Source organism: Carettochelys insculpta, chromosome 15 (genome assembly GCF_033958435.1).
Source record: "Carettochelys insculpta isolate YL-2023 chromosome 15, ASM3395843v1, whole genome shotgun sequence".
Classification (NCBI taxonomy): Eukaryota; Metazoa; Chordata; order Testudines; family Carettochelyidae; genus Carettochelys; species Carettochelys insculpta.
Genome location: NC_134151.1, coordinates 1,445,643 through 1,466,612, shown reverse-complemented (window position 1 = coordinate 1,466,612; position 20,970 = coordinate 1,445,643). Strand labels below are relative to the sequence as shown.

General features: G+C 48.1%; 1 protein-coding gene across 1 annotated transcript in view; it reads left to right on the top strand.

The window, feature by feature from the left end:
* LOC142021357 (protocadherin gamma-B5-like) overlaps positions 1 to 18,549 on the top strand; it is a 151,263-nt gene extending 132,714 nt beyond the window's left edge. The window contains exon 6 of the mRNA XM_075010067.1: positions 15,800 to 18,549. Within this exon, the coding sequence (XP_074866168.1) occupies positions 15,800 to 16,026 (227 nt within the window). The 3' untranslated portion in view covers positions 16,027 to 18,549. The remainder of the gene's footprint in view (positions 1 to 15,799) is intronic.
* The last annotated feature ends 2,421 nt before the right edge of the window (positions 18,550 to 20,970 follow it).

Below are 20,970 nucleotides of genomic sequence, written 5' to 3'. Positions count from 1 at the left end.
AGGTTTTTCTGTGCCTGGGGGATGTGTGAAATCTGCTGTGTCTCTGAGACTCGCAGACTGCTCTCCCTGATGAGTCAGCTGCACGCTGCCAAAGGGAACATGGGCAGAGGACTGTGACTGTCTCCTCCCTCTGCGTTTCCTGTTTCTTGCTGCGGGGGATGGGAAACAGCAGCCAGGTGTCTCTGTTCTGCCCAGAGTGCACAGGGACGAGGACTGTGCCGGGGGAGGGGGAGGCTCTCGCTCACCCACTGTATTGGTCCAGTTGCGCAGCGCACAGAACCTCAAGCTGCCCCTCGAACACATCGGTAGCCTTGTTGAGGCGGCATCTCTCTTCCCGGCTCAGGCGGTGGTTTTCTGCACCCCTCTGTGCCGGGTGCCCATGTAAGAGCTGCTGATGCTCAAGCAGAGGGGCTCAGTGGGACCACTGCCACGCTCTTTCCCCTGCTTTGGCCAGGATCTCACAGGTGCCCCTCCACTGAGGGTGAGGCGAGGGAGCAGCGACCGGCACCGTGCCCTGCAGATCTGATCTCTCGGGGATGAACACGCTTAGCAGTGGCACTGGCTCCCTTTGGGTCCCATTCAAGGCTGCCAGCGAGCTGCACAGGGCACCCCCCCAATAGCAGTAGAGCTTCTTCCAGGGTGAATTCATTGCAGTGCAGCTGTGCAGTGGTGACACTATCCCTCGAGCTCTCTCCTGTCTTTCTGGCTCTGGGCTTCATTGCCCAGGGATCCTCAGCATGTCAGGTTGGGTGGTGTCACTCCCAGCTCCCAAACTCCTCCCTTTTCCTGAACGGAGGCTGGTCAGGATCCTGCAAGGGGCACCTTGGAGTTTCCCCAGAGCATGCAGCAGCCCTCTCCAAAGTCTCGCCGTTTGGAACGTGGTTAACAACCAGTGCAGGGCAATAATGGCGCTATTGTATCTTCTCCTCTCATTGGACCACTGTGCTAATCACACTGGGAGATGGACAAATCAGGGTCCAGAAGCCTTTGGACCGTGTTTGTTCTGCTCCCCAGTAACTAGGAATGGGAGCAGCACGTGAAGGTTTTCATCTTGCCTCCAATCCAGTGGGTGGCATGGAGCGGTGGCAGACCCGCCTCGCTCAGGCTCCCTTGAAGGGTGAGTTCCGCAGGGCGGCCCTGTGGGCAGGGTGTAACCATGGGCTCTCTGTCAGGACGGGGAGCAGCTCTAACTTTCTGTTGTTGAGGATGGAGGTGCTGTAATTATGGAGTCTCCCTTCTGACAATAACAGCACCACACCATGTATCAGGGGTCACCAAGTTAGTCTGCACCTTCAAAAACAACAAGCAGTCCTGTGGCACCTTATAGACTGACAGATGTTTTGGAGCATCAGCGTTCGTGGGCAAGGACCCACTTCATCAGATGCATGAGTGGGGGATTCTCCAGCAGGGTTTAAATATGTGGGCTTATGAAAAGGAGGGAGTCCCAGTCAAGGGGAGGGCCAGAGTTGACAAGGTCAGTCCAGTCATGGAGGATGTGAGCTGTTATCCGCAGTTAATGTGGAGGTGTGAACATCAAGAGAGGAGAAACTGCTTTTGTAATTGGCCAGCCGCTCCCAGTCTCTGTCCACATTAGTAGATGTGCAGGTAAAGGAGCCCCTGATGGTGTGGCTGATGTGGTTAGGCCCTGTGATGCTATCGCTGGTGTAGATATGTGAGCAGAGTTGACAGTCAGGTTTGTTGCAGGGATTGGTTCCAGGTCTGAGAGTTCCTGTGTTGTGGTCTATAGTTGCCAGTGAGAATTTGTTTAAGGTTGGCAGGCTGTCTGTAGGTGAGGACAGGCCTGCCTCCCAAGGTCTTTGAGAGTGAAGGATCATTGTCCAGGATGGGTTGTAGATCACTGATGATGCACTGGAGAGGTTTTAGCTGGGGGCTGTATGTGATGGCCAGTGGTGTTCTCTTGTTTTCTTTGTTGGACCTGTTTTGTAGTAGGTGGCTTCTGGGTACACATCTAGCTCCGTCAATCTGTAGTGTCAGTAGTGGATCTCTTGTGTGGACTGGTCCAGGCTGAGGCTGATAGTGGAGTGGAAACTGTTGAAATCAAGGTGGAACTCTTTAAAGAGCTGCCTTTCCGTGGGTCCAGATGCTAAAGATGTCATCAATGTAGTGTAAGCAGAGGAGGGCACTAGGGGACGAGAGCTGAGGAAGTGTTGTTCAAGGTCACAGTCATAAAAATAGTGGCATACTGTGGGGGCCATGTAGGTGCCCATAGCAGTGCCACTGATTTGAAGGTATAAATTGTCCTCAAATCTGAAATAGTTGTGGGTGAGGACAAAGTCTCAAAGCTCCACCACCATTTGTGCCTCTGTTTTATCAAGGATCATGTTCCTAACGGCTTGAAGTCCGTTTTCATCTGGGATATTGGTGTAAAGGGCCCCTACATCCATGGTGGCCAGGATGGTGTTTTCAGGAAGGTCACCAATGAATTATAGTTTCCTAAGGAAGTCAGTGGTATTTCGAAGAAAGCTGGTAGTGCTGGTAGCATAGGGCCTGAGTAGAGAGTCCACATATCCAGGCAGTCCTGTAGTGAGAGTGCAATGCCTGAGATGGTGGGGTGTCCTGGATTCCCAGGTTTATGGATCTTGGCTAGTACATAGAATAAACCTGGCTGGGTTCCAGGCGTGTGTCTGTGTAGATTTGTTCCTGTGTTTTTGTAGGGAGGGTCTTGAGCAGATGCTGTAGTTTCTTTGTGTGTTCCTCAGTGAGATCGTGAGACAGTGGCTTGTAGAATGTGGTATTGGAGAGTTGCCTGGCAGCCTCCTTTTGGTACTCTGTCCTATTCATGATGACAACAGCACCTCCTTTGTCAGCCTCTTGGATGATAAAGTCAGAGTTGTTTCTGAGGCGGTTGATGGCGTTACGTTCTGCACGGCTGAGGTTATGGGGTTAGCGATGCTGCTTTTCCACAATTTCTGCCTGTGTGGAAACATTCTATGTATAGGTCCTGTCTGTCATTTCGACCACTGGGGGAGTCCATGAAGAACTCTTTTTCTTGTACTCTAAGTGGGAGGGTACCTGTGGGTCAGTGCGCTGTTCCCTGTTGTGTTGGAAGTATTCCTTTTCCATCCCGTCTTTTTGTATTGTCTCTCCCTCCAGTATGTGGAGGTTTAGGTGTGGTGAGGGCAAGGATGGGAAGATTATCTAATCATCAGTCCTTGACTCCTGCTGCCTCACACCTCCATGGAGACTGAGGTTTGCTGGTGAGTTGAAATGCTTATGTTTACTCACCACTTGGAAGCGCCTAGGGCTCTTCAGCAGCTTGAAGATTCACAGGTTTTGCGGGCAGGTCTGCACAAGACATTAAAGTCAATTGTAGATAAGCAGTTCAGCTGGGGCAATTGTATAGCTAGAATTGACTTATCTACAGTCAACTTACCTGGCTGTCCTTACCTGGCTTACTCCTCTCGATATTGAATAGTAACTGAGAGGGAGCTGTGTTAGTCTATATACTGTCAAAACAAAGCAGCAGTCCAGTAGCACTTTTAAGACGAACAAAATAATTTATTAGCTGAGCTTTTGTGGGACAGACCCACTTCTTCAGACCAGAGCCATACCAGAACAGACTCAATATTTAAGGCATGGAGAACCAAAAACAGTAATCAAGGAGGACAAATCAGAAAAAAAATGCTCAAGGTGAGCAAATCAGAGAGTAGAGGAGTAGAAAGGGGGGGAAGGTCAAGAATTAGATTAAGCCAAGTATACAAACAAGCCGCTATAGTGACTCAGAAAATTCCCATCCTGGTTCAAACCACGTGTTAATGTGCCGAATTTGAATATAAAAGACAGCTCGGCTGTCTCCCTTTCAAGAGTGGTGTGAAAATTTTTCTTCAGTAACACACAAACTCATAAGTCATTAACAGAATGGCCCACTCCATTAAAATGTTGACTAACCTGTTTGTGGATCTGGAGTGTTTTTATGTCTGTTTTGTGCCCATTAACTCTTTGTTTAAGGGAGTTAGAAGTCTGTCCAATGTACAAAGCATCTGGGCATTGTTGGCACATGATGGCATATATCATGCTAGTTGAGGAACATGAGAATGTGCCCGTGAGTCTGTGAATAACCTGATTAGGTCCAGTGATGGTATTTCCAGAAAAGATATGTGGACAAAGCTGGCAGTGGGCTTTGTTGCAAGGAAAGGTTCCAGGACTGGTTTTTCTGAGGTATAGACTGTGGCCGTTGGTGAGGATCCTCATAAGGTTGGGAGGTTGTCTGTAGGAGAGAACAGGGCTGTCACCTATGGCCTTCTGGAGTGTGGCATCCTGATTAAGGATGGGTTGTAGATCTTTAATAAGTTGTTGCAGTGGTTTGAGTTGTTGGCTGTTAGGGGTCGTCCACGAGTTCGTTTACCTCGGGTCCACCATCACTGACACCCTGTCATTGGACACTGAGCTAAATAGGAGGATCGGAAAAGCGGCCACAACTCTGTCCAGACTCAGCAAGAGAGTGTGGAATAACAACAAGCTGTACACTCACACCAAAATGCAAGTCTACAGAGCCTGCATCCTCAGCACCCTCCTTTATGGCAGCGAGACTTGGACCCTGTATGCCCGCCAGGAAAAGAGGCTGAACGTCTTCCACTTGCGCTGCCTCAGGTGCATCCTTGGAATATCATGGAAGGACAGAGTGACCAACACTGCCATCTTCGAGCAAGCTGGAATCCCAACCATGCACACCCTCCTCAGGCAGCGTCGACTCCGCTGGCTTGGCCACGTCCACAGGATTAATGATGGAAGGATTCCAAAAGACATCCTGTATGGTGAGCTAACCTCTGGCAAAAGACCTCCCGGACGCTCCCAGTTGCGCTACAAAGATGTCTGCAAGAGAGACCTCAGAGAGGTAGACATCGAGCTGGACAACTGGGAAGAACTAGGAGATGACCGCAACAGATGGAGGCAGGGGTTACGCAAGGGCCTTCAGAAGGGTGAGATGAAGATCAGACAGCTAGCAGAGGAGAAGCGAGCACACAAAAAGCACAATAAGGACTTGCCAGACACCCACCACATCTGCAAGAGATGCAGCAGGGACTGTCACTCTCGTGTGGGTCTTCATAGTCACAGTAGACGCTGTAAATGAAACCCTCAATTGAAACTATAAAGGGCGCGATCCATAGTCTATGCAGACTGAAGGATGCCTACTACTACTACTGTAGGTTTTGACCAGTGGTGTTCTGTTCTTGGCTTTTTTGGGCCTATCTTGGAGTAGCTGGTCTCTGGGTATTTGTCTGGCCCTGTCAATTTGTTTTTTTATTTCTCCTGGTGGGTAATTCAGGTTTATGAATATTTGGTAAAGATTAGTTTTTGGTCTCTGTCAGTTGGATCAGAGCAAATACGATTGTACCTGAGGGCTTGACTGTAAACAGTGGATCTAGTTATGTGTGCAGGATGGAAGCTAGAAGGGTGTGGGTAAATATAGCGATCAGTGGGTTTCCAGTACAGTGTGGTACTGATCAGGCCATCCTTGATTTTTACTGTAGTGTCCAGGAAATGTATCTCTCGCGTGGAGTAATCGAGGCATAAGTTGATGGTGGGGGTGCAGATTGTTAAAGTCTCTGTGGAATTCTTCTAGAGCCTCTATACCATGGGTCCAAATCATAAAGATGTCATCAATGTATCGTAAGTAGAGGAGGGCTAATAGGGGACAAGAGCTGAGGAATCGTTGTTCCAGGTCAGCCATGAATATATTAGCATATTGTGGGGCCATGCGGGTGCCCATAGCAGTTCCACTAATCTGGAGGTATAAATTGTCCCCAAATTGGAAGTAATTGTGGGTGAGAACAAAGTTACTGAGGTCAGACACCAGATTGGCTGTGGTGGCATCAGGGATGGTGTTCCTGATTGCTTGTAGTCCGTCTTTATGTGGAATATTAGTGTACAGAGCCTCTACATCCATTGTGGGAAGGATGGTGTTATCAGGGACTTTTCCGATGTTTTGTAATTTCCTCAGGAAGTCGGTGGTATCTTGGATATAGCTGGGAGTGTTGGTGGCATAGGGTTTGAGGAGGGAGTCCACGTAACTGGATAGTCCGGTGGTAAGGGTGCCAATACCCGAAATGATAGGGCGTCTGGGGTTTCCAGGTTTGTGGATTTTGGGAAGTAAATAGAATAACCCAGACTGGGGCTCAGATGGTGTGTCTGAGTGAATAAGGTCCCGAGTAGCAGCAGGGAGTTCCTTAAGTAGCTGTTGTAATTTCCTTTGGAATTCCAAAGTGGGATCAGCAGAGAGAGGTCTGTAAAATGTGGTGTTGGAGAGTTGTCTGGCTGCCTCCTGTTCAGAGTCTGACTTACTCATGATGAACACAGCACCTCCTTTGTCAGCTGGTTTGATTATAATGTCTGGGTTATTTTTGAGACTGTGAACAACGTAGCATTCAGCATAGTTGAGATTGTGTCTTATGTGGTATTGTTTGTGTATAATGTCAGACTGAGCATGGATGCGGAAGCACTGTACGTAGAAGTCCAGACTTTCACTACGACCCTCAGGGGGAGTCCACATAGAGTTCTTCTTCTTTTGTTGTTTGTGAGGGGGGGGTCGAGAGAGTCAGACTGTTGTTCATAGGTGTGCTGGAAAAATTCCTTTAGATGGAGAGGGCAGAAGAAGGCTTCAAGGTCCCCACAGCATTGTATTAAGTTCGTGGAGGAGGTAGGGCAGAAGGAAAGACCCCAGGCTAAGGGAGACTCTTCTGCTGGGCTGAATAGGTAGCTGGAAAGGTTAACAGTGTTGTTGGGTGAGCTGTCGTTATTGTGGCTGAAGTACCCTGAGGTATGAAGTAATGTAGAAAATTTATTCTCTGTTCTTTTTTGTAGAAAGCGGAAGTGTGTTTTATAAATTTCTTGTCTAGCACAGGTAAAGCCTCGTGCTGTGGGGTCTTGCGTGGATGCGTGATTGTTGATGATCATTTCAAGTTCACAGAGTTCATTTTTTATCATCTTTTGTTTATTGTAAAGGATTTTGATCAAGTGGTTCCTCAGTTTCTTAGAGAGCGTGTTGCATAGATGCTCGCTGTAGTCGGTGTAGCACGTTGATTGTAATGGGTTTTTCACTGTCAGTCCCTTGGGTACAATCTCGATATTGAGGCATGCTGGAGTTGACTGCTGGCCCCAAATTGATTGACTTTGCTCGTCCCCACCAAGTGCATGAAATCAAACCCTTGACCAGGTTGATCTTCCACATAGTGAAGATGTACCCTAAGAGTCTGGAGCGATTTACCCTGTGGCATCCCTAGGATATGGTTAAACCCTTGATGACATCTAATTCTGGGGACTCTTTAAAATGTTTTGCATAACATCTAAATTAGCACAATGAATATGTAGAGGAATAAAAATCTGCCTTGGCTCTGGTAGTAGAAAAAAAGTGAAATAAAGCATTGGATGGCCCTGTCTGCATTCTGAGACACCACCTGTTTGCAAGCCAAGGCAGAGTTCTCTGTGTTGCACTCAACATTGACAAATGAAGGTCTCTATACGTGGTTTACTGAATGCCTCCTCTCCCGTCCCCCAGCAGCCGCAGTATCAAATGCACAAGTGTTAAGCCCCTTAAGGTTTATTGTCTTGGCCAGAGATGAGCTCAGTTTGGGAAAGAAACAGAAGCACGAGTTGGTTATTTTTGTGTAATCTAAGATCACAGATAATTTATTTTCCTCCTCTTACTTTAACCATAAGAGCCACCAGAGAAATTACCCTAAGTGACGGGATAAAGGGAGATCGCCTTACAGGAGTGTCAGGGACTCTGAAGCTGTGTAGACAGCCTATTATGTATGTCTCTGTACAAAGGTATTCAGACTTCTAGCCAGCCAGAACTGGTATTAGTAAATGACTGAATGCAGCTTTAAGACTTGCTCCCAGCTAGGAGGAGCTGAAACACCCTCCTTCCAGAAAAGTAGCTTAGTGCTGAATTAAACATGTCTTGTCTTGCTGCTCCACTCTCACTTCCTGAGGCCTAGAAATGGCAGGTAGAGCTCACTGGTGATTCTTAGACTGGCCCCACTGGCAGCCTGTGAACATCACAGACACTTTCCTGACTGGAAGCCAGGCTGGCTCCTGATGTTTATTTCGTCTAGGAAAGCTGCTCTTCATTCTGCCTGCAGTGCAGGGCTGTGCTGTGCATGTCCAACAGGCAGCTGCTTGGATGATTGTGACACAGAAGTGGGTTGGTAGGTCACTGCAGTGATCTGACGACTGAGGACACAGATTGTTGTACCCCAGGAAATGCTCTATTTAAAGTGACACAGCCAACGCGCACTAAAAGCTGTAAAGCCCCTGCCCCCAGCCAGACTGTCTCCAGCTGACGTGAAATGCGTCAGCACTGAGAAAATTCCCCTCCCTCACTGGGGACTGGAATGAAAATGGAGCTGCAAGCGTGTGTCTCATCTGCAGTCGAATCTGAGAATGTATCTGAAGCCTTTAGTTCGCCCACAAACACTCTTCAGGATGTGTTAGTGAACTAATAACGTAGTAACTCTTGTGGAGATTAACAGATAGAGGTCTCCCAGGACATTTAAAACAAGGAGAAGGCCAAAGATATTTAAACAGTCTCAATATGGTGCACAATAAGACAAGTAATAAATAGCTCTGTGAATTAGCAGTATATATAATTAGAAGGTGTATGCCCCTGCCCCTGTACAGACTCTTAAGAGGAATCCAAGCCTATTTCAGGAGTCAGGTCGGAAGGAGAAAGTAGCCAACTATCCCTAGGCTGTGCCTTAAATATTGAGTCTGTTCTGGTCTGGCTCTGGTCTGAAGAAGTGGGTCTGTCCCATGAGAGCTCATCACCTAATAAATTATTTTGTTAGTCTTTAAAGTGCTCCTGGACTGCTTCTTTGTTTTTGATAATATATAGACCAGCACGGCTCCCTGTTACGATCCCTAGACTAGCTAGTCCAGCTGGGAAATGAGGAGGGATCATGAGCCACAAGACAGCCTGATAATTTTACACCAGCGTCCAAAATGGCATTGCCCTGCAGTACATGTTTGTGCTTTACAACCCCCTTGTAAACGTCCACTAGCAGTTCCTCTGCATTATCTGTCCCCTGGGGCCTCAGACTGTGTTCCTCTGACACCTCAGGCCTCTACTCCTTTTACTGCTAAAAATCAACATGAAAATGCATTGTTCAGACTGCTGCAAATGAGACCCTATCTGACTCAGTGCAAGCCTGCTACCAGGTTAGAGGGAACAAGGGATCCCCATCACCAGTGGACACAGACCACTTGCAGGATTTTTTTTTTTAAATCAAGGCAAATATTTTAAGTGACAAGAAGATTAAAATACAATTTGAAAGGAAGAGTAAAGAAGAAAGGAGCACAATGAAGGCAAAAGTCTGGGCAGGCCGATCCTACGGTACTGGGTCTTGCTCTGTCACCCCCACTGGTCTCTAGTCTCCAGATCAAATCTGTGCTATTGGATGCCAGGTCAGTAGGTACTCAGGTGGTTCCCATGCATGATTTATTTAAGGATAAGTACCTAATACTTACTAGGTTGGATGATGCTGTAGAGTAGGCCCTTTATTAACCTGGTGACATCAGCAGTAATTCAGAGAGTCGCTGAAGTGGTGTGGCTGTGCCGATTCTGTCCCTAGAACATTCCTCATCCCAAAACCGTATGTCTATCTTGCATATGGTTCCTGAGCTAGTGGGGCACACAGAGCAGGTACAGGGGTACAGGTTGCTTTGCTGCTCCGAGGTGGTCTTGAGCTAACAGACATGTCTCCTTGGAATATTGGAGTTATCAAGATCAGTAATTACCCAGCTTTTTTGGTCTGCACACTCCAAACACCCAATCCCCCAGTGCATGGATCTCTCAGAACATTCCCTAGTCCACAAACGCGTCATGGTCCATGGGCTACTCTTTGCGATCTTCACGCCTAGATCATTTCTGGCAGGCAACGTCAGTGTCCATGTGCATGGTGACTCCTTGCACTGTTACAGGAATTCCCTGTTTTCCCTCGTCCTCTCTGTGCTCTGTGAATCACAGACTGCGTCATGGCCTTTTCCCACTTCCAGGTCTCTCTTTGGCATTCTATTCACGTCCACAGTGCAGCCAGAGAGGAGTGCCTGGCTTTGCTCCTGCAGTATCAGCACAACTACCTCGGGAATCCTTCAGCTTATCTCCCTCCCTCCTATGCTCTGCTCCCCAGCTCAGCATTGCAGTGCAGAACCATGCCGAAAGCTCCTGCTTCTCTATTTCCCACTGTAAGCTCAGCTCCCCAGGACTACTCAGGGCTGCTGCATTACATTCATTTCCTGTTACCTCATCTGTTTTGCTCCCCAAATTAGACCCATGCTGCAGCACTACAGGGGCCAGGGTTAAAGTGGTTAGAAAGAACTGCTACATATGACATTATCCAGTGATGGAATTTTCCACATGCACAATAGTTTTGGCTTGACTAGTTGCTTTAAAGGACTTTAGAATGCTCTGGTTTCCCTGTATGGGGAAGGGAGGGGAAATTTTTTGAATATTAGGCAGCAGATGTACAGTACACCGAGGCAAAAGGCATTGAATTAGCCAGGCAGGGAGCAGAGTGTTGCTGTGAGGCCTCTGAGACTGGCTAGTGATGGGTCTAGCGCAGCCATGCAGTAGAGATTGGTGTGCCAGTACCAGACTGGCGAATGGTAGGTGCTGGAAAGCTCCCCTAGGTTCAGCAGCAAGATCAGATGAGCCCACTGGATTTCTTCCCATTCCCTTCCTAGTGCTCTGCCCTGCACGTATACATGGCAGCACCATTACTGGCAACAGCAGAACAGGAGCAGGGATGGCCAGGTGTTGCACTCCCCCTTTAATCAGGAAGCACCAAATAACTGTTCCAGCTCCAGCAGTGGACAAGTCCCTGGCCCCCACTGTTAAAGGGAGATATGCTCTGGAGAGGGAGAAGTCAGGGTTTCAGCTGTTGATAGGGGTTCTCTTACTTTTCAACCGCCCTGCCCCTGTGCCCTGCCCCCCATTCGTAAACGTGCACTCCTGGAGCTGCTGCCGCTGCTGCCCTATATACCTTCCCTGCCCTATTCTTGAGACCCAGGCCACAGCTGCTCCGATAGTTAGTTAGTCTGTAATTGAAGGCTTTGGTGTTTTGGTATAGAAAGTTCCTCATGTTTATCCAAAGAAACTTATTTTACTGTCAGTGTGACGGGTTCATTTGTGTTCCCATTCCATTCCCGTGTTGTAATTGCCCCTTTCTGCCAAGAGCCTTTGGTCAGATCTGTTCCTCTTGGTATATTAATTTACTATTCATACTCTTATGAAACATTGCAGTTTTCCACAATCTGAGGAAGATCACGTGATTAAGGCTCTGTACTGGCACTCAGACAATCTGGCTTCACTGCCCCCGTGTCACATTGTCCATCTTGTCTGTGTAGATTGCAAACTCTTTAGGAAGGGAGATTGTCCCAGAGGGGTAGCCGTGTTAGTTTGTGGCTTCACAAATAACAAGCAGTCCTGTGCCACCTTAGAGACAAACAAATGTATTAGTTCCTGAGCTTTCCTAGGCAAAACCCACTTTTTTGGATGAAAGCATGGAGAGGGAAAACAGAATCCAGGGTTTATATAGCAGGGGGGAAGGAGGGAAGAACAGGGTGTGATGGAGTGGGGGATACATGTGTGTGTGTGAGTGGCTCACAGAGGGTGTGGGTCTCCTGGCTGAGGGTAACTGAGACGACCAGGTAACACCTTTGTACTGGAGACAAAGGAGGAGGTGGAGCCTGAGGGGTTTGAATTGGAAGTGGGAGTTGGGAAGCAGTGAATCTGGGCTGAGAGAGAGCGAGACCAAGGAGGGGGCAAGGCCCCGCCTCCGGGGCCCCTCGGGGCCTCCTCTCCCCAACATGGATTGGACTGGCTGTCTCTGCCGGCTGCACTGACTCCTCTGTATGATGCTGTGTCCTGTCGGTTAATAAACCTGCTGTTCTCCTGCTGAGTGAGACTCACTCCTGCCTGCAGACAGGGTGCAGAGCTTGGGGGACCCCGAGCCCCACCACACAGGGTTACTGTCACTAGTAGAACCAGTTCATGAAACAAATTAAGCAGAATGTGTCTCATTCCTGCAAATATCACAGGTGGGAAAATTGCCCTTGTAATCTTTAAGCTAGTTAAGATCTCTATTAATGTCAAAGTTAAATGTGTCAGATTTGTAAATGAATTTCAGTTTGGATATTTCCCTCTGTAATGTGGTGGTAAAATTCTTTTGTAGAAGAATGGCTACTTTACAATCCTTTACTGAATGCCCAGGGAGGTGAAAGTATTCCCCTAAAGATTTGTATGTATTCCAATTCATGTCCATTCATCCTTTGGTACAGAGACTGTCCAGTTTCTCCAAGGTACATGGCAGAGGGGTGCTGCTGTCACCAGATGGCATATATCACATTAATGGAGGTGCAGGTGTCATTATCATCATCATCAGTCCCTTGACTGAGGTCATTGGGGCGCCTTTGTGACAACGTTCTTTATAGTGTTTCTCCATCTTTGGTGGTCATGTGCCAATTCTTGAGTTGCGGCAAAGCTCATCCCTGTCCATTCTTTAATGTTGTCTATCCATTGCTTTTTCTGTCTGCCACATCTCCTTTTGCCATTGACTGTGCCTTGCAGTGTGGTCTTGGACAGGCCTGATGATCTCATTGTGTGTCCATACCATCTTAGTTTGCTCTTTTTCACTCTGGATAGTAGGTCATGATGAGGTCCTATTGCTGAGCTGATGATGTTTCTGACCTCTTCATTACTAATATGTGCCGTGTAGGGGATGTTGAGAAGCTTGCGGTACAGCCTCGTTTCAGGGGCCTTGATCTTGTGCTCTAGTTCTGTTGTCAGAGTCCAGGTCTCACGAGCATATAAAAAGATGGAGTGTACAAGAACTTGCATGAGCCTTACTTGTGACTTTAGGGATATGTTTCTGTCTTTCCAGATTGGTTTTAGTTTTGCCATTGCTGCGGTTGTTATTGCTGTTCTGGCAAGTAGTTCTGGTTTTGTACCTGCATCAGAGATGATCGACCCTAGGTATTTAAATTGTTTTACTTTTTCCAGTTTCTATTGTTTTATGGGTATTTGTGCGGCTGTACCCCTAGGATTGTTGGTCATGAGTTTTGTCTTTTCTGCATTTCATTTCCATGCCATATTTTGTTGAAGTTTTATCTAGGCATTTAACAAGGTTATCTAGTTCTTTTTCACTCCCTGCCAGTCCAACAATGTCATCTGTGAAACATAAGTTGGTTATAGATTGACCGCCAATGCTTACAGTTCCAGAGTGGTCATCTAGAGCATCTATCATGATACGTTCCAGAAAGATATTGAAAAGGGTAGGAGAGAGTATGCAGCCCTGTCGTACTCGTACATTGGTACGGAACCAGGCACCAACAGCGCCATTGAATAATACTGCACGACTGGCCTTTTCGTATAAATTTTTAATTATGTCAGTGAGTTTACTGTTGATGTTAAATTGCTTCATTGTTGCCCACAGTGCTGCATGCCAAACTTTATCGAAGGCCTTTTTAAAATCAATAAAAACGAGGTACAGGTCTTGCTGATGTGAATTTTATTTCTGAGAGAGTACAGAGAGGTTGAAAATCTGTTCAGTGGTACTCCTGCCTGATTGAAAACTAGCTTGTTCTTCAGAAAAAAATCTTCTCAGCCTGGGGTGTTAGTCTGTTCAGGATGATTTTCAGCATCACCTTACTAGGGTGGCTAATTAAGCTGATGGTCCTATAATTTCCACATAAATGTAGGTTTCCTTTTTTAGGAAGCGTTATAATTAGTGATTGAGTCCAAGTTGTTGGCCATTCTCCACTCCGCCATATTTTGGTGCAAATCATCATGAGTATGTCAACCGTACTGCTGCCTCCATTTTTTACAAGTTCAGGTGGGATGTTATCTATGCCAGGTGATTTGCTTGTCTTTAGCGATTTAATGGCTGCTTCAACTTCCTCCTGTAGGACGGAAAAGTTTGTTTCTTCTGTTGGGTTGTTAACTTTCAGAACGTTGGGATCTCCAGTGGAGTTATGGCCGTAGAGCTCAGAGCAGTATATTCCGTCCACCTGTTTATAATGTCTTTCTCCTCAGTGAGGCAGTTGCCAGTTTCGTCTTGTATGGTGTTTGTTCTGTGTTCTATAGTCTGTGTTAACCCTTCAGTAGTTTTAAAAGCTTTCTTACTGTTGTTTGCATTTAGGTGCTCTTCAATCTCTGAACAGCAGTTTTCGATCCAATTTTGTTTTGCTGCTTTCATACTGGTTTTTATTTTGTTGTTAATTATCCTACATGGTGTTATTCCTTCAGCTGATTTTTTCTTTTTCTTAAGTTCTCCTTCTTTGGTCACAAAGGTTCAAAATCTCATTTGTAATTCCTTGTTTCTTTTTGGGATGATATGTTCCTGGTATCTCCGTAGCTGTTTCTGTGCCTACATTTTCGAAGCTTTCAGTGAGTGTTTCTAGGTCTTGCTCAAGTGTGATCAGGGGAGCAAATTTCCCTCCAATCATAGCTTGGAACTCATTGACAGTATTTGGGTCTTTAAGCTGGTCCAGATTAAATTTAATGTGACTGTTCTTTGGTTTAGTAATCTTTTTCAGTTGTATTTTAAAACTCATTAGGACCAGGTTATGAGCACTCCCGATGTCTGCTCCCGGGAAGCTACGTGTCTCGTGTATGTTCACACCTGACTGGAAACGCTTTTTAATTAGGACGTAATCTATCTGGTTATGATGTTGTTCATCGGGGCTGGGCCAGGTCCAATGTCTTGATGGTTTATGGGCTGCCAGTGTGTTTGCTACTACTAAGTTGTAGCTGGCAAATTCCAATAATTGGAAGCCTCAGTCGTTAGTCACTTCATTAGAGGAGGGCCCAATGAGATTCTGCCAGTTGTTTATGGCGTCCATGCCTATTTTAGCATTCCAGTCACCTTGTACAATTACAATATCTTTTTCGGGATTGTATCTATGATATTCTGAAGTTGACTGTAGAAACTTTCCATGTAATCATCATCATGGTCAGAAACCTACTCCATTAGGGTGTTTATCTTCTTCTCCACTGTAATAGAAAAAATGTCCTTCGTCTGTTCTGAGCTCCCCAAAATTTTTCCATCTTACTTCGCAAAGTCCAAGGACATGCCAGGTGCAGTTTTTCATTTCGTAGGTTAGTTCTTTAAGTTTACCTGTCTGACCTAGTGATCTTACGTTCCATATGCCTGCGGTTAGGTATTTTCTTGCGCACAAGGTTTTTGGTTCACCAGTAGCTGACTTAACACAACCATCCTGGTGGGCGACGGAATGAGCAGTCCTTGTTAACCCCGGCGATGACCGATCCGGTACGGAGTTAGTTATGTCAGTTGTCATGAGGTGTGTCTTGGGCAGATTTCAAACCTGGCAGAGCCCATCCCTCTCCAGGCGGCCAGAGCCCCGTTAGCCTGCCTCCTTACGGAGGGAGTTGCCAGTCTGCACCACTAGGAGGTGGGGTTGACTTGTGTGGACACGGGTCATCAGCAGGCTACAACTTTTCACTTTTCACCCTCCCATGGTGGGAAGAGCTCGCTGACCCTGACACTGCTGGCTGCAGTGCCAAGCGTGCACCACACCTTGCAGGGATAGGCTCCTGGCTTAATGTTTCTGTGGTGTGGCATGGGGCTGCTGGTGGGTAGCTTTTTGAGGTTGGGCAGCTGTCTATAGACTGTCACTCACTGTATATCTGTGGAGGGCCTGGCACAAAAGGTCCCTGCTCTAGTTGAGGCCTGAAGGCTCTTCTGCAACAGGAATAATTAATAATGCATTGAGATTTTACCCTTGTAGATACTGATTGTCTTCCCTCCTGTTCCCTGTGCAGAAGCAGCTGATGGAAATTCTACGCTGGGAGGAGGAGCTGGCACTATGGGCCTCAGCACCAGGTATGGTCCCCAGTTCACACTGCAGCACGTTCCTGACTACAGGCAGAATGTGTACATCCCTGGCAGCACTGCCACCCTCTCCAACTCCTCAGGGAAACGAGATGGGAAGAGCTCAGGCTCTTCGGGTGGAAACAAGAAGAAGTCCGGGAAGAAAGAGAAAAAATAAAATTGACAGACCATCAGCAGCTTAGACCTACAGGGCAGACCCTGCCAGCACTCCCCCAAATCTTAGCCTAGGATAGAGGATGAATGTGAATTTCGTGATGAAAAAGTAGGAACCAACGAATGTATGTCATCATCAGAGCTAGGAGGAGGGCTCCTACTATTAGTCTTCTTGATGAAAAATAATTGGAAACAAAACAAAACAAAAACCAAGTGCCCTGTTAATACTAATTAATATTTTGTACTATCACTTGGGTAATTTAATATGCAAGGGTGTAATATCTTTTAGACATGTTTTTGGATTAGATTTCTTCCAGAACAGTTTGAGAAAGCCATGAGACCGTACTTGGCTTTGCCCAGTGTAAATAATTGTAGCATGTTTTTTTTAATTTATATACCACTGGTCAATTTCAAAAAAGGAAAAAGTTCCCCAGATTAGTACATGTGTTCCTGATATTGCTATTTAACTTTTCATTAGCAAATCTCACCCTGAGTAACCTTGAAATGGATTCCTAGTTATGAAGTTGGTAGGGAGTGCTTTTGTTCCTGTTTACCTGTTACCCTAAAACAAATAAGTGTTTACACTGCATGAGCCTATGGGAATAAGGCTGAGATGCATTTTAAACATTATTTTTTTAATGTGACCAGTGATGGCCTGAAATAAGAAACAAGAATGATGGTGTCTGAGACAGGAAATGCCTTCCACTTGCAGTGGGAAAGATCTAAGTGCACAGAACTCCTCTGGCATTATTGAGGTGTACAAAACCTGTCCGTATTGATTAGAGGCCTCTAAAGAGCAAATTCATCTCTTCAATTCTTTGCAGTAAATATTTATATGTACAGTTAATATTTTCCTGGAACTGATGTTAAGAAAGTGTAAATCGCCTGCTGGGAGAAGGAGGAGCTACAGCTCCTTCAATCAAAGAAAGAGCTAAGTCCACAGCAAGGAGCGATGTTGTCAGAAAATGAACTCTGACCCGTTCGTATGGAATGGAGAATGAATGCTTCACCTTTCTGCACATTGAACTGCATGCCAACCGTAAACCACTCAACTCTCATCTACAGTAGGACAGCTAACTCCACCTGAGCTAGGGAAGTCATTGCATGCATGCACAGCATGGTGTAAATACACTGTCCAATAGTGCGTCTCCGTGCAGGCCAAGCAGTGTCTGCCTGGGAGTGGGGTACAGTAACAAGTGTCACAATGTGTTACAAAGCGCCACTGCTCTGACCTAGAGCAGCAGTAAGATTTGCACATTCCACACCTATGCAGCCGCAGTTCATTGGCCTTCAGAACTGGATAGTCCATAACTGACAGTTGATTAGCCGGGACCATAGTCCAGATAAGGGACCCAAGAACTGGGCTGAGCACATGCCACTGACTGCAGAGCCAGTGAGCTGCTCTGGAAATGCCCACAGGATGGTGACTAAGAGGCAGGCTTCTGATACAGTGAAGGATGCTGCCAGACCATGCATTCATTCCAGCCCAGATCCTACCTGCACACAAGCAGTTAGATGTGACGCAAAATCCACTGGATTTAGTGAGAAATACAGACAAGATGACTTTGCTTTGACGTTGGTACCACTGGTGTTGGGATTGTTACCACATTGATAGACTAGGATTGTCAGGAAGTAGGGTCTCCCCACTCTGTGCCCTTTGTTGCTATGTACTCTGCTCACTGCTGGTCCACAGACAGCAGAGAGAGTCTGCGCTGTGCCCTTAGCATCAAGTCAGTGTGGCATCTAGTCCTTGTGTATCCTCTTCCCGCTTGGCTGGCTTCCCCTATCAAAGTCAGTGAGAAGACAAGGGCAAGGATACAGGGAGAGTGCTGCCAGGAGTGTTTTAACTTCTCCTGGAAAGCTCACCTGAGAAGCTCCAATTTACTGTGGTCACTCAGGTGAACCATTTTCCAAGCAGCCAGGGTGCTTGCCTGGCCTGACGCAGCCCAGCCTCCAGCAGTATTCACCCGAGCATTGTGCACTAACTGATGCCTCATTAGCCAACTGCTATCTCTGTGTGTCTAGAGAAACAGGGCCTGTGTGTACAAAGAACTTGTCTGTGTCTGATTTTTGTACTGATCCCAGTCACCTGCTGTGGTGACTGCCCTAGAGACTGTTTACACAGTTAGTTAGGCTTATACAAACTAATGTAGTTAGTGTGTGACCTTTCTAGAAGTACTGTAGACAAATTGTAGTGTTTATATTTCCTTTTACTCAGCAAGCTGAGGTAGCGTAGAGTGTTTTGTAGTAGTGGAGTGTTATTTTTATCTCAGTAAATAACTTGTGGACATCAGTATTTTCAATTTCTCTTTATCTTCTTTCCATGTGGTCTGTGCGCTAAGTGTATGTGAAATGAAACACACTTGTCCTTCCAATGTGTCTAATATTGAATTATACTTACATAAATGCTTATATCCTTCTTATATCCATATAGACCAATGTCAATGTGCTACACGCAAGTTTTATACTCTAATATTTATATTGCTTTTTTTCTTTGGGAAAAAATAATAAAATGGTTTCTTCTGAACTGATCGTAAAGTTGTTCCTGAGAGAGTCCCTCTCTCTGCCTGCATGTCTGTCTGCAGCACTTCCTAGGTGACAGCTGTGTCTAGGCTGCAGACTGAGGTGACTGGCCTAGGTATTTACATTAGCCTGCAGCCTGCAGGACATGCTCTAGAGCCTGGTGCTGCAGGGTTTATGCCTGTATGAGGGACCGAAAACTGTGGAAACTGCTGTTTGGTCTTGTGCCTGTGTCCCAGCAAGGCCTGGCTGGGACTGATTCAGGCAGCAGAGTGAAGGGAGTAAGGGCAGCACGGTGAACTCTGTCTGCATACGCTGGCTTCTGTTGCTGGTTGGGTGCAGGCTGGTGGGAATGAGAGAGCTTGCCAGAGAGCTGGCAGCAGAGAGGAGCATGGGGCCGCTGGTAGGTTGCTGGTACTTCCAAAGATAGGAAAATTGCTCGTGGTTTGAGGCCAGAGATTGGAAGAGACATATTCCTGTGTTCTGTCCCCTCCTCTCTGAGTGCTCCCTCACCAACCTGGACTTCTCCCTTAGCTACCCTGCCACCTCTACCACAGGCAGTGAAGGGGTCAAGCATCCCCCCCCCCCGGCACATCCCTATCACTATTGGGGCCCAGCATTACCCCACACCTCCCCCACTGACAGGGTCCAGCATTCTCCTGCCCTGCCCCTGTCGCTGACCAGGCCTGGCATTTCCCCCTCGCCTCCCCCGTCCCTGACAGGGCCTGGCATTTCACTACGACCCTGGCCCAGCCCCCATCACTGACAGGGCCCAGCATTCTCCTGCCCAATCCCCTGTAATGGGGTTCAGGGGTCCCCAAGCTCTGCACCCCATCTGCAGGCAGGAGTGACTCTCACTCAGCAGAACAGCGGGTTTATTAGCCGACAGGACACAGTGTCGTACAGAGGAGTCAGTGCAGCCGGCAGAGACAGCCAGTCCCATCCATGCTGGGGAGAGGAGGCCCCGAGGGCCCCCGGAGTCAGGGCCTTGCCCCCTCCTTTGTCTCTCTCTCCCAGCCCAGACTCACTGCTTCCAACTTCCAGATCCAATTCAAACCCCTCAGGCTCCACCTCTCCCTTTCTCTGCACCCAGAGGTGTCACCTGGTCCCCTCGGTTACCCTCAGCAGGAGCCCCCCACCCTCTGTGAGCCACACATGTATACACACACACACACATCCCCCACTACATCACACCCCCATCACTGAAAGGCTCAGCATCCTCCTCCCCATCGCTGACAGGGCCCAGCATCCCCCCATCACTTACCTCACCCAGAATCCCCCACTCTGCCCCCATCACTGACAGGACCTAGCACCCCCCTTCCTGCCATCACTGACAGAGCCCAGCATTAATCCCTGATCACTGACTGTGCTCAGAATACTGCCCCCTGCTCAGCCCCCCCCCATACCTATCAGAGTCCAGCGTCCCCCCGCTTCCGCCATCGCTGATGGGACCCAGCATTACCCCTCCCCCACCACTCCCATGACTGAGAGAGACCAGGGCTCCCTTCCCCCCTCAGTCCTAGCTCTCCTCCCATCACTGCTGGTGCTGGTCTCCCCTAGGGCTGGCCGAGCCCACACAGCGGCTCCCCCCGCACTGGGTGGGCCCAGCACTCCCTGAGCCTGTTAATGACAGAGCCAGCGCTCACCTGCCCCCATCTCTGAGAGGAGGCGGTTCGCTGCCCACCGACCAGAGCAGGGGGCTGTGTACCCACTGCCCCACGCCCAGCCTTGAAAGCAGCCTTGGCCCACCACTGCCCTGCATCGCCAAAGAGAGCCGAGCTGCCCCTCCCCCATCACAGGCAGGGGGCTTTTCTCACCCCTCTCATCCTGCCGAGGTTCACTGCTTCCCCTCCCCCATCAATGGCAGAGCCCCGCTCTCCCCTCCCCCATCACGCACACAGTGCCATTCTCTCCCCTCCCCCATCAATGGCAGAGCCCCGCTCTCCCCTCCCCCATCACGCACACAGTGCCATTCTCTCCCCTCCCCCATCAATAGCCGAGCCCCGCTCTCCCCTCCCCCATCACGCACACAGTGCCATTCTCTCCCCTCCCCCATCAATAGCAGAGCCCCGCTCTCCCCTCCCCCATCACGCACACAGTGCCATTCTCTCCCCTCCCCCATCAATGGCAGAGCCCCGCTCTCCCCTCCCCCATCACGCACACCGTGCCATTCTCTCCCCTCCCCCATCAATGGCAGAGCCCCGCTCTCCCCTCCCCCATCACGCACACCGTGCCATTCTCTCCCCTCCCCCATCAATGGCAGAGCCCCGCTCTCCCCTCCCCCATCACGCACACAGTGCCATTCTCTCCCCTCCCCCATCAATAGCAGAGCCCCGCTCTCCCCTCCCCCATCACGCACACAGTGCCATTCTCTCCCCTCCCCCATCAATGGCAGAGCCCCGCTCTCCCCTCCCCCATCACGCACACC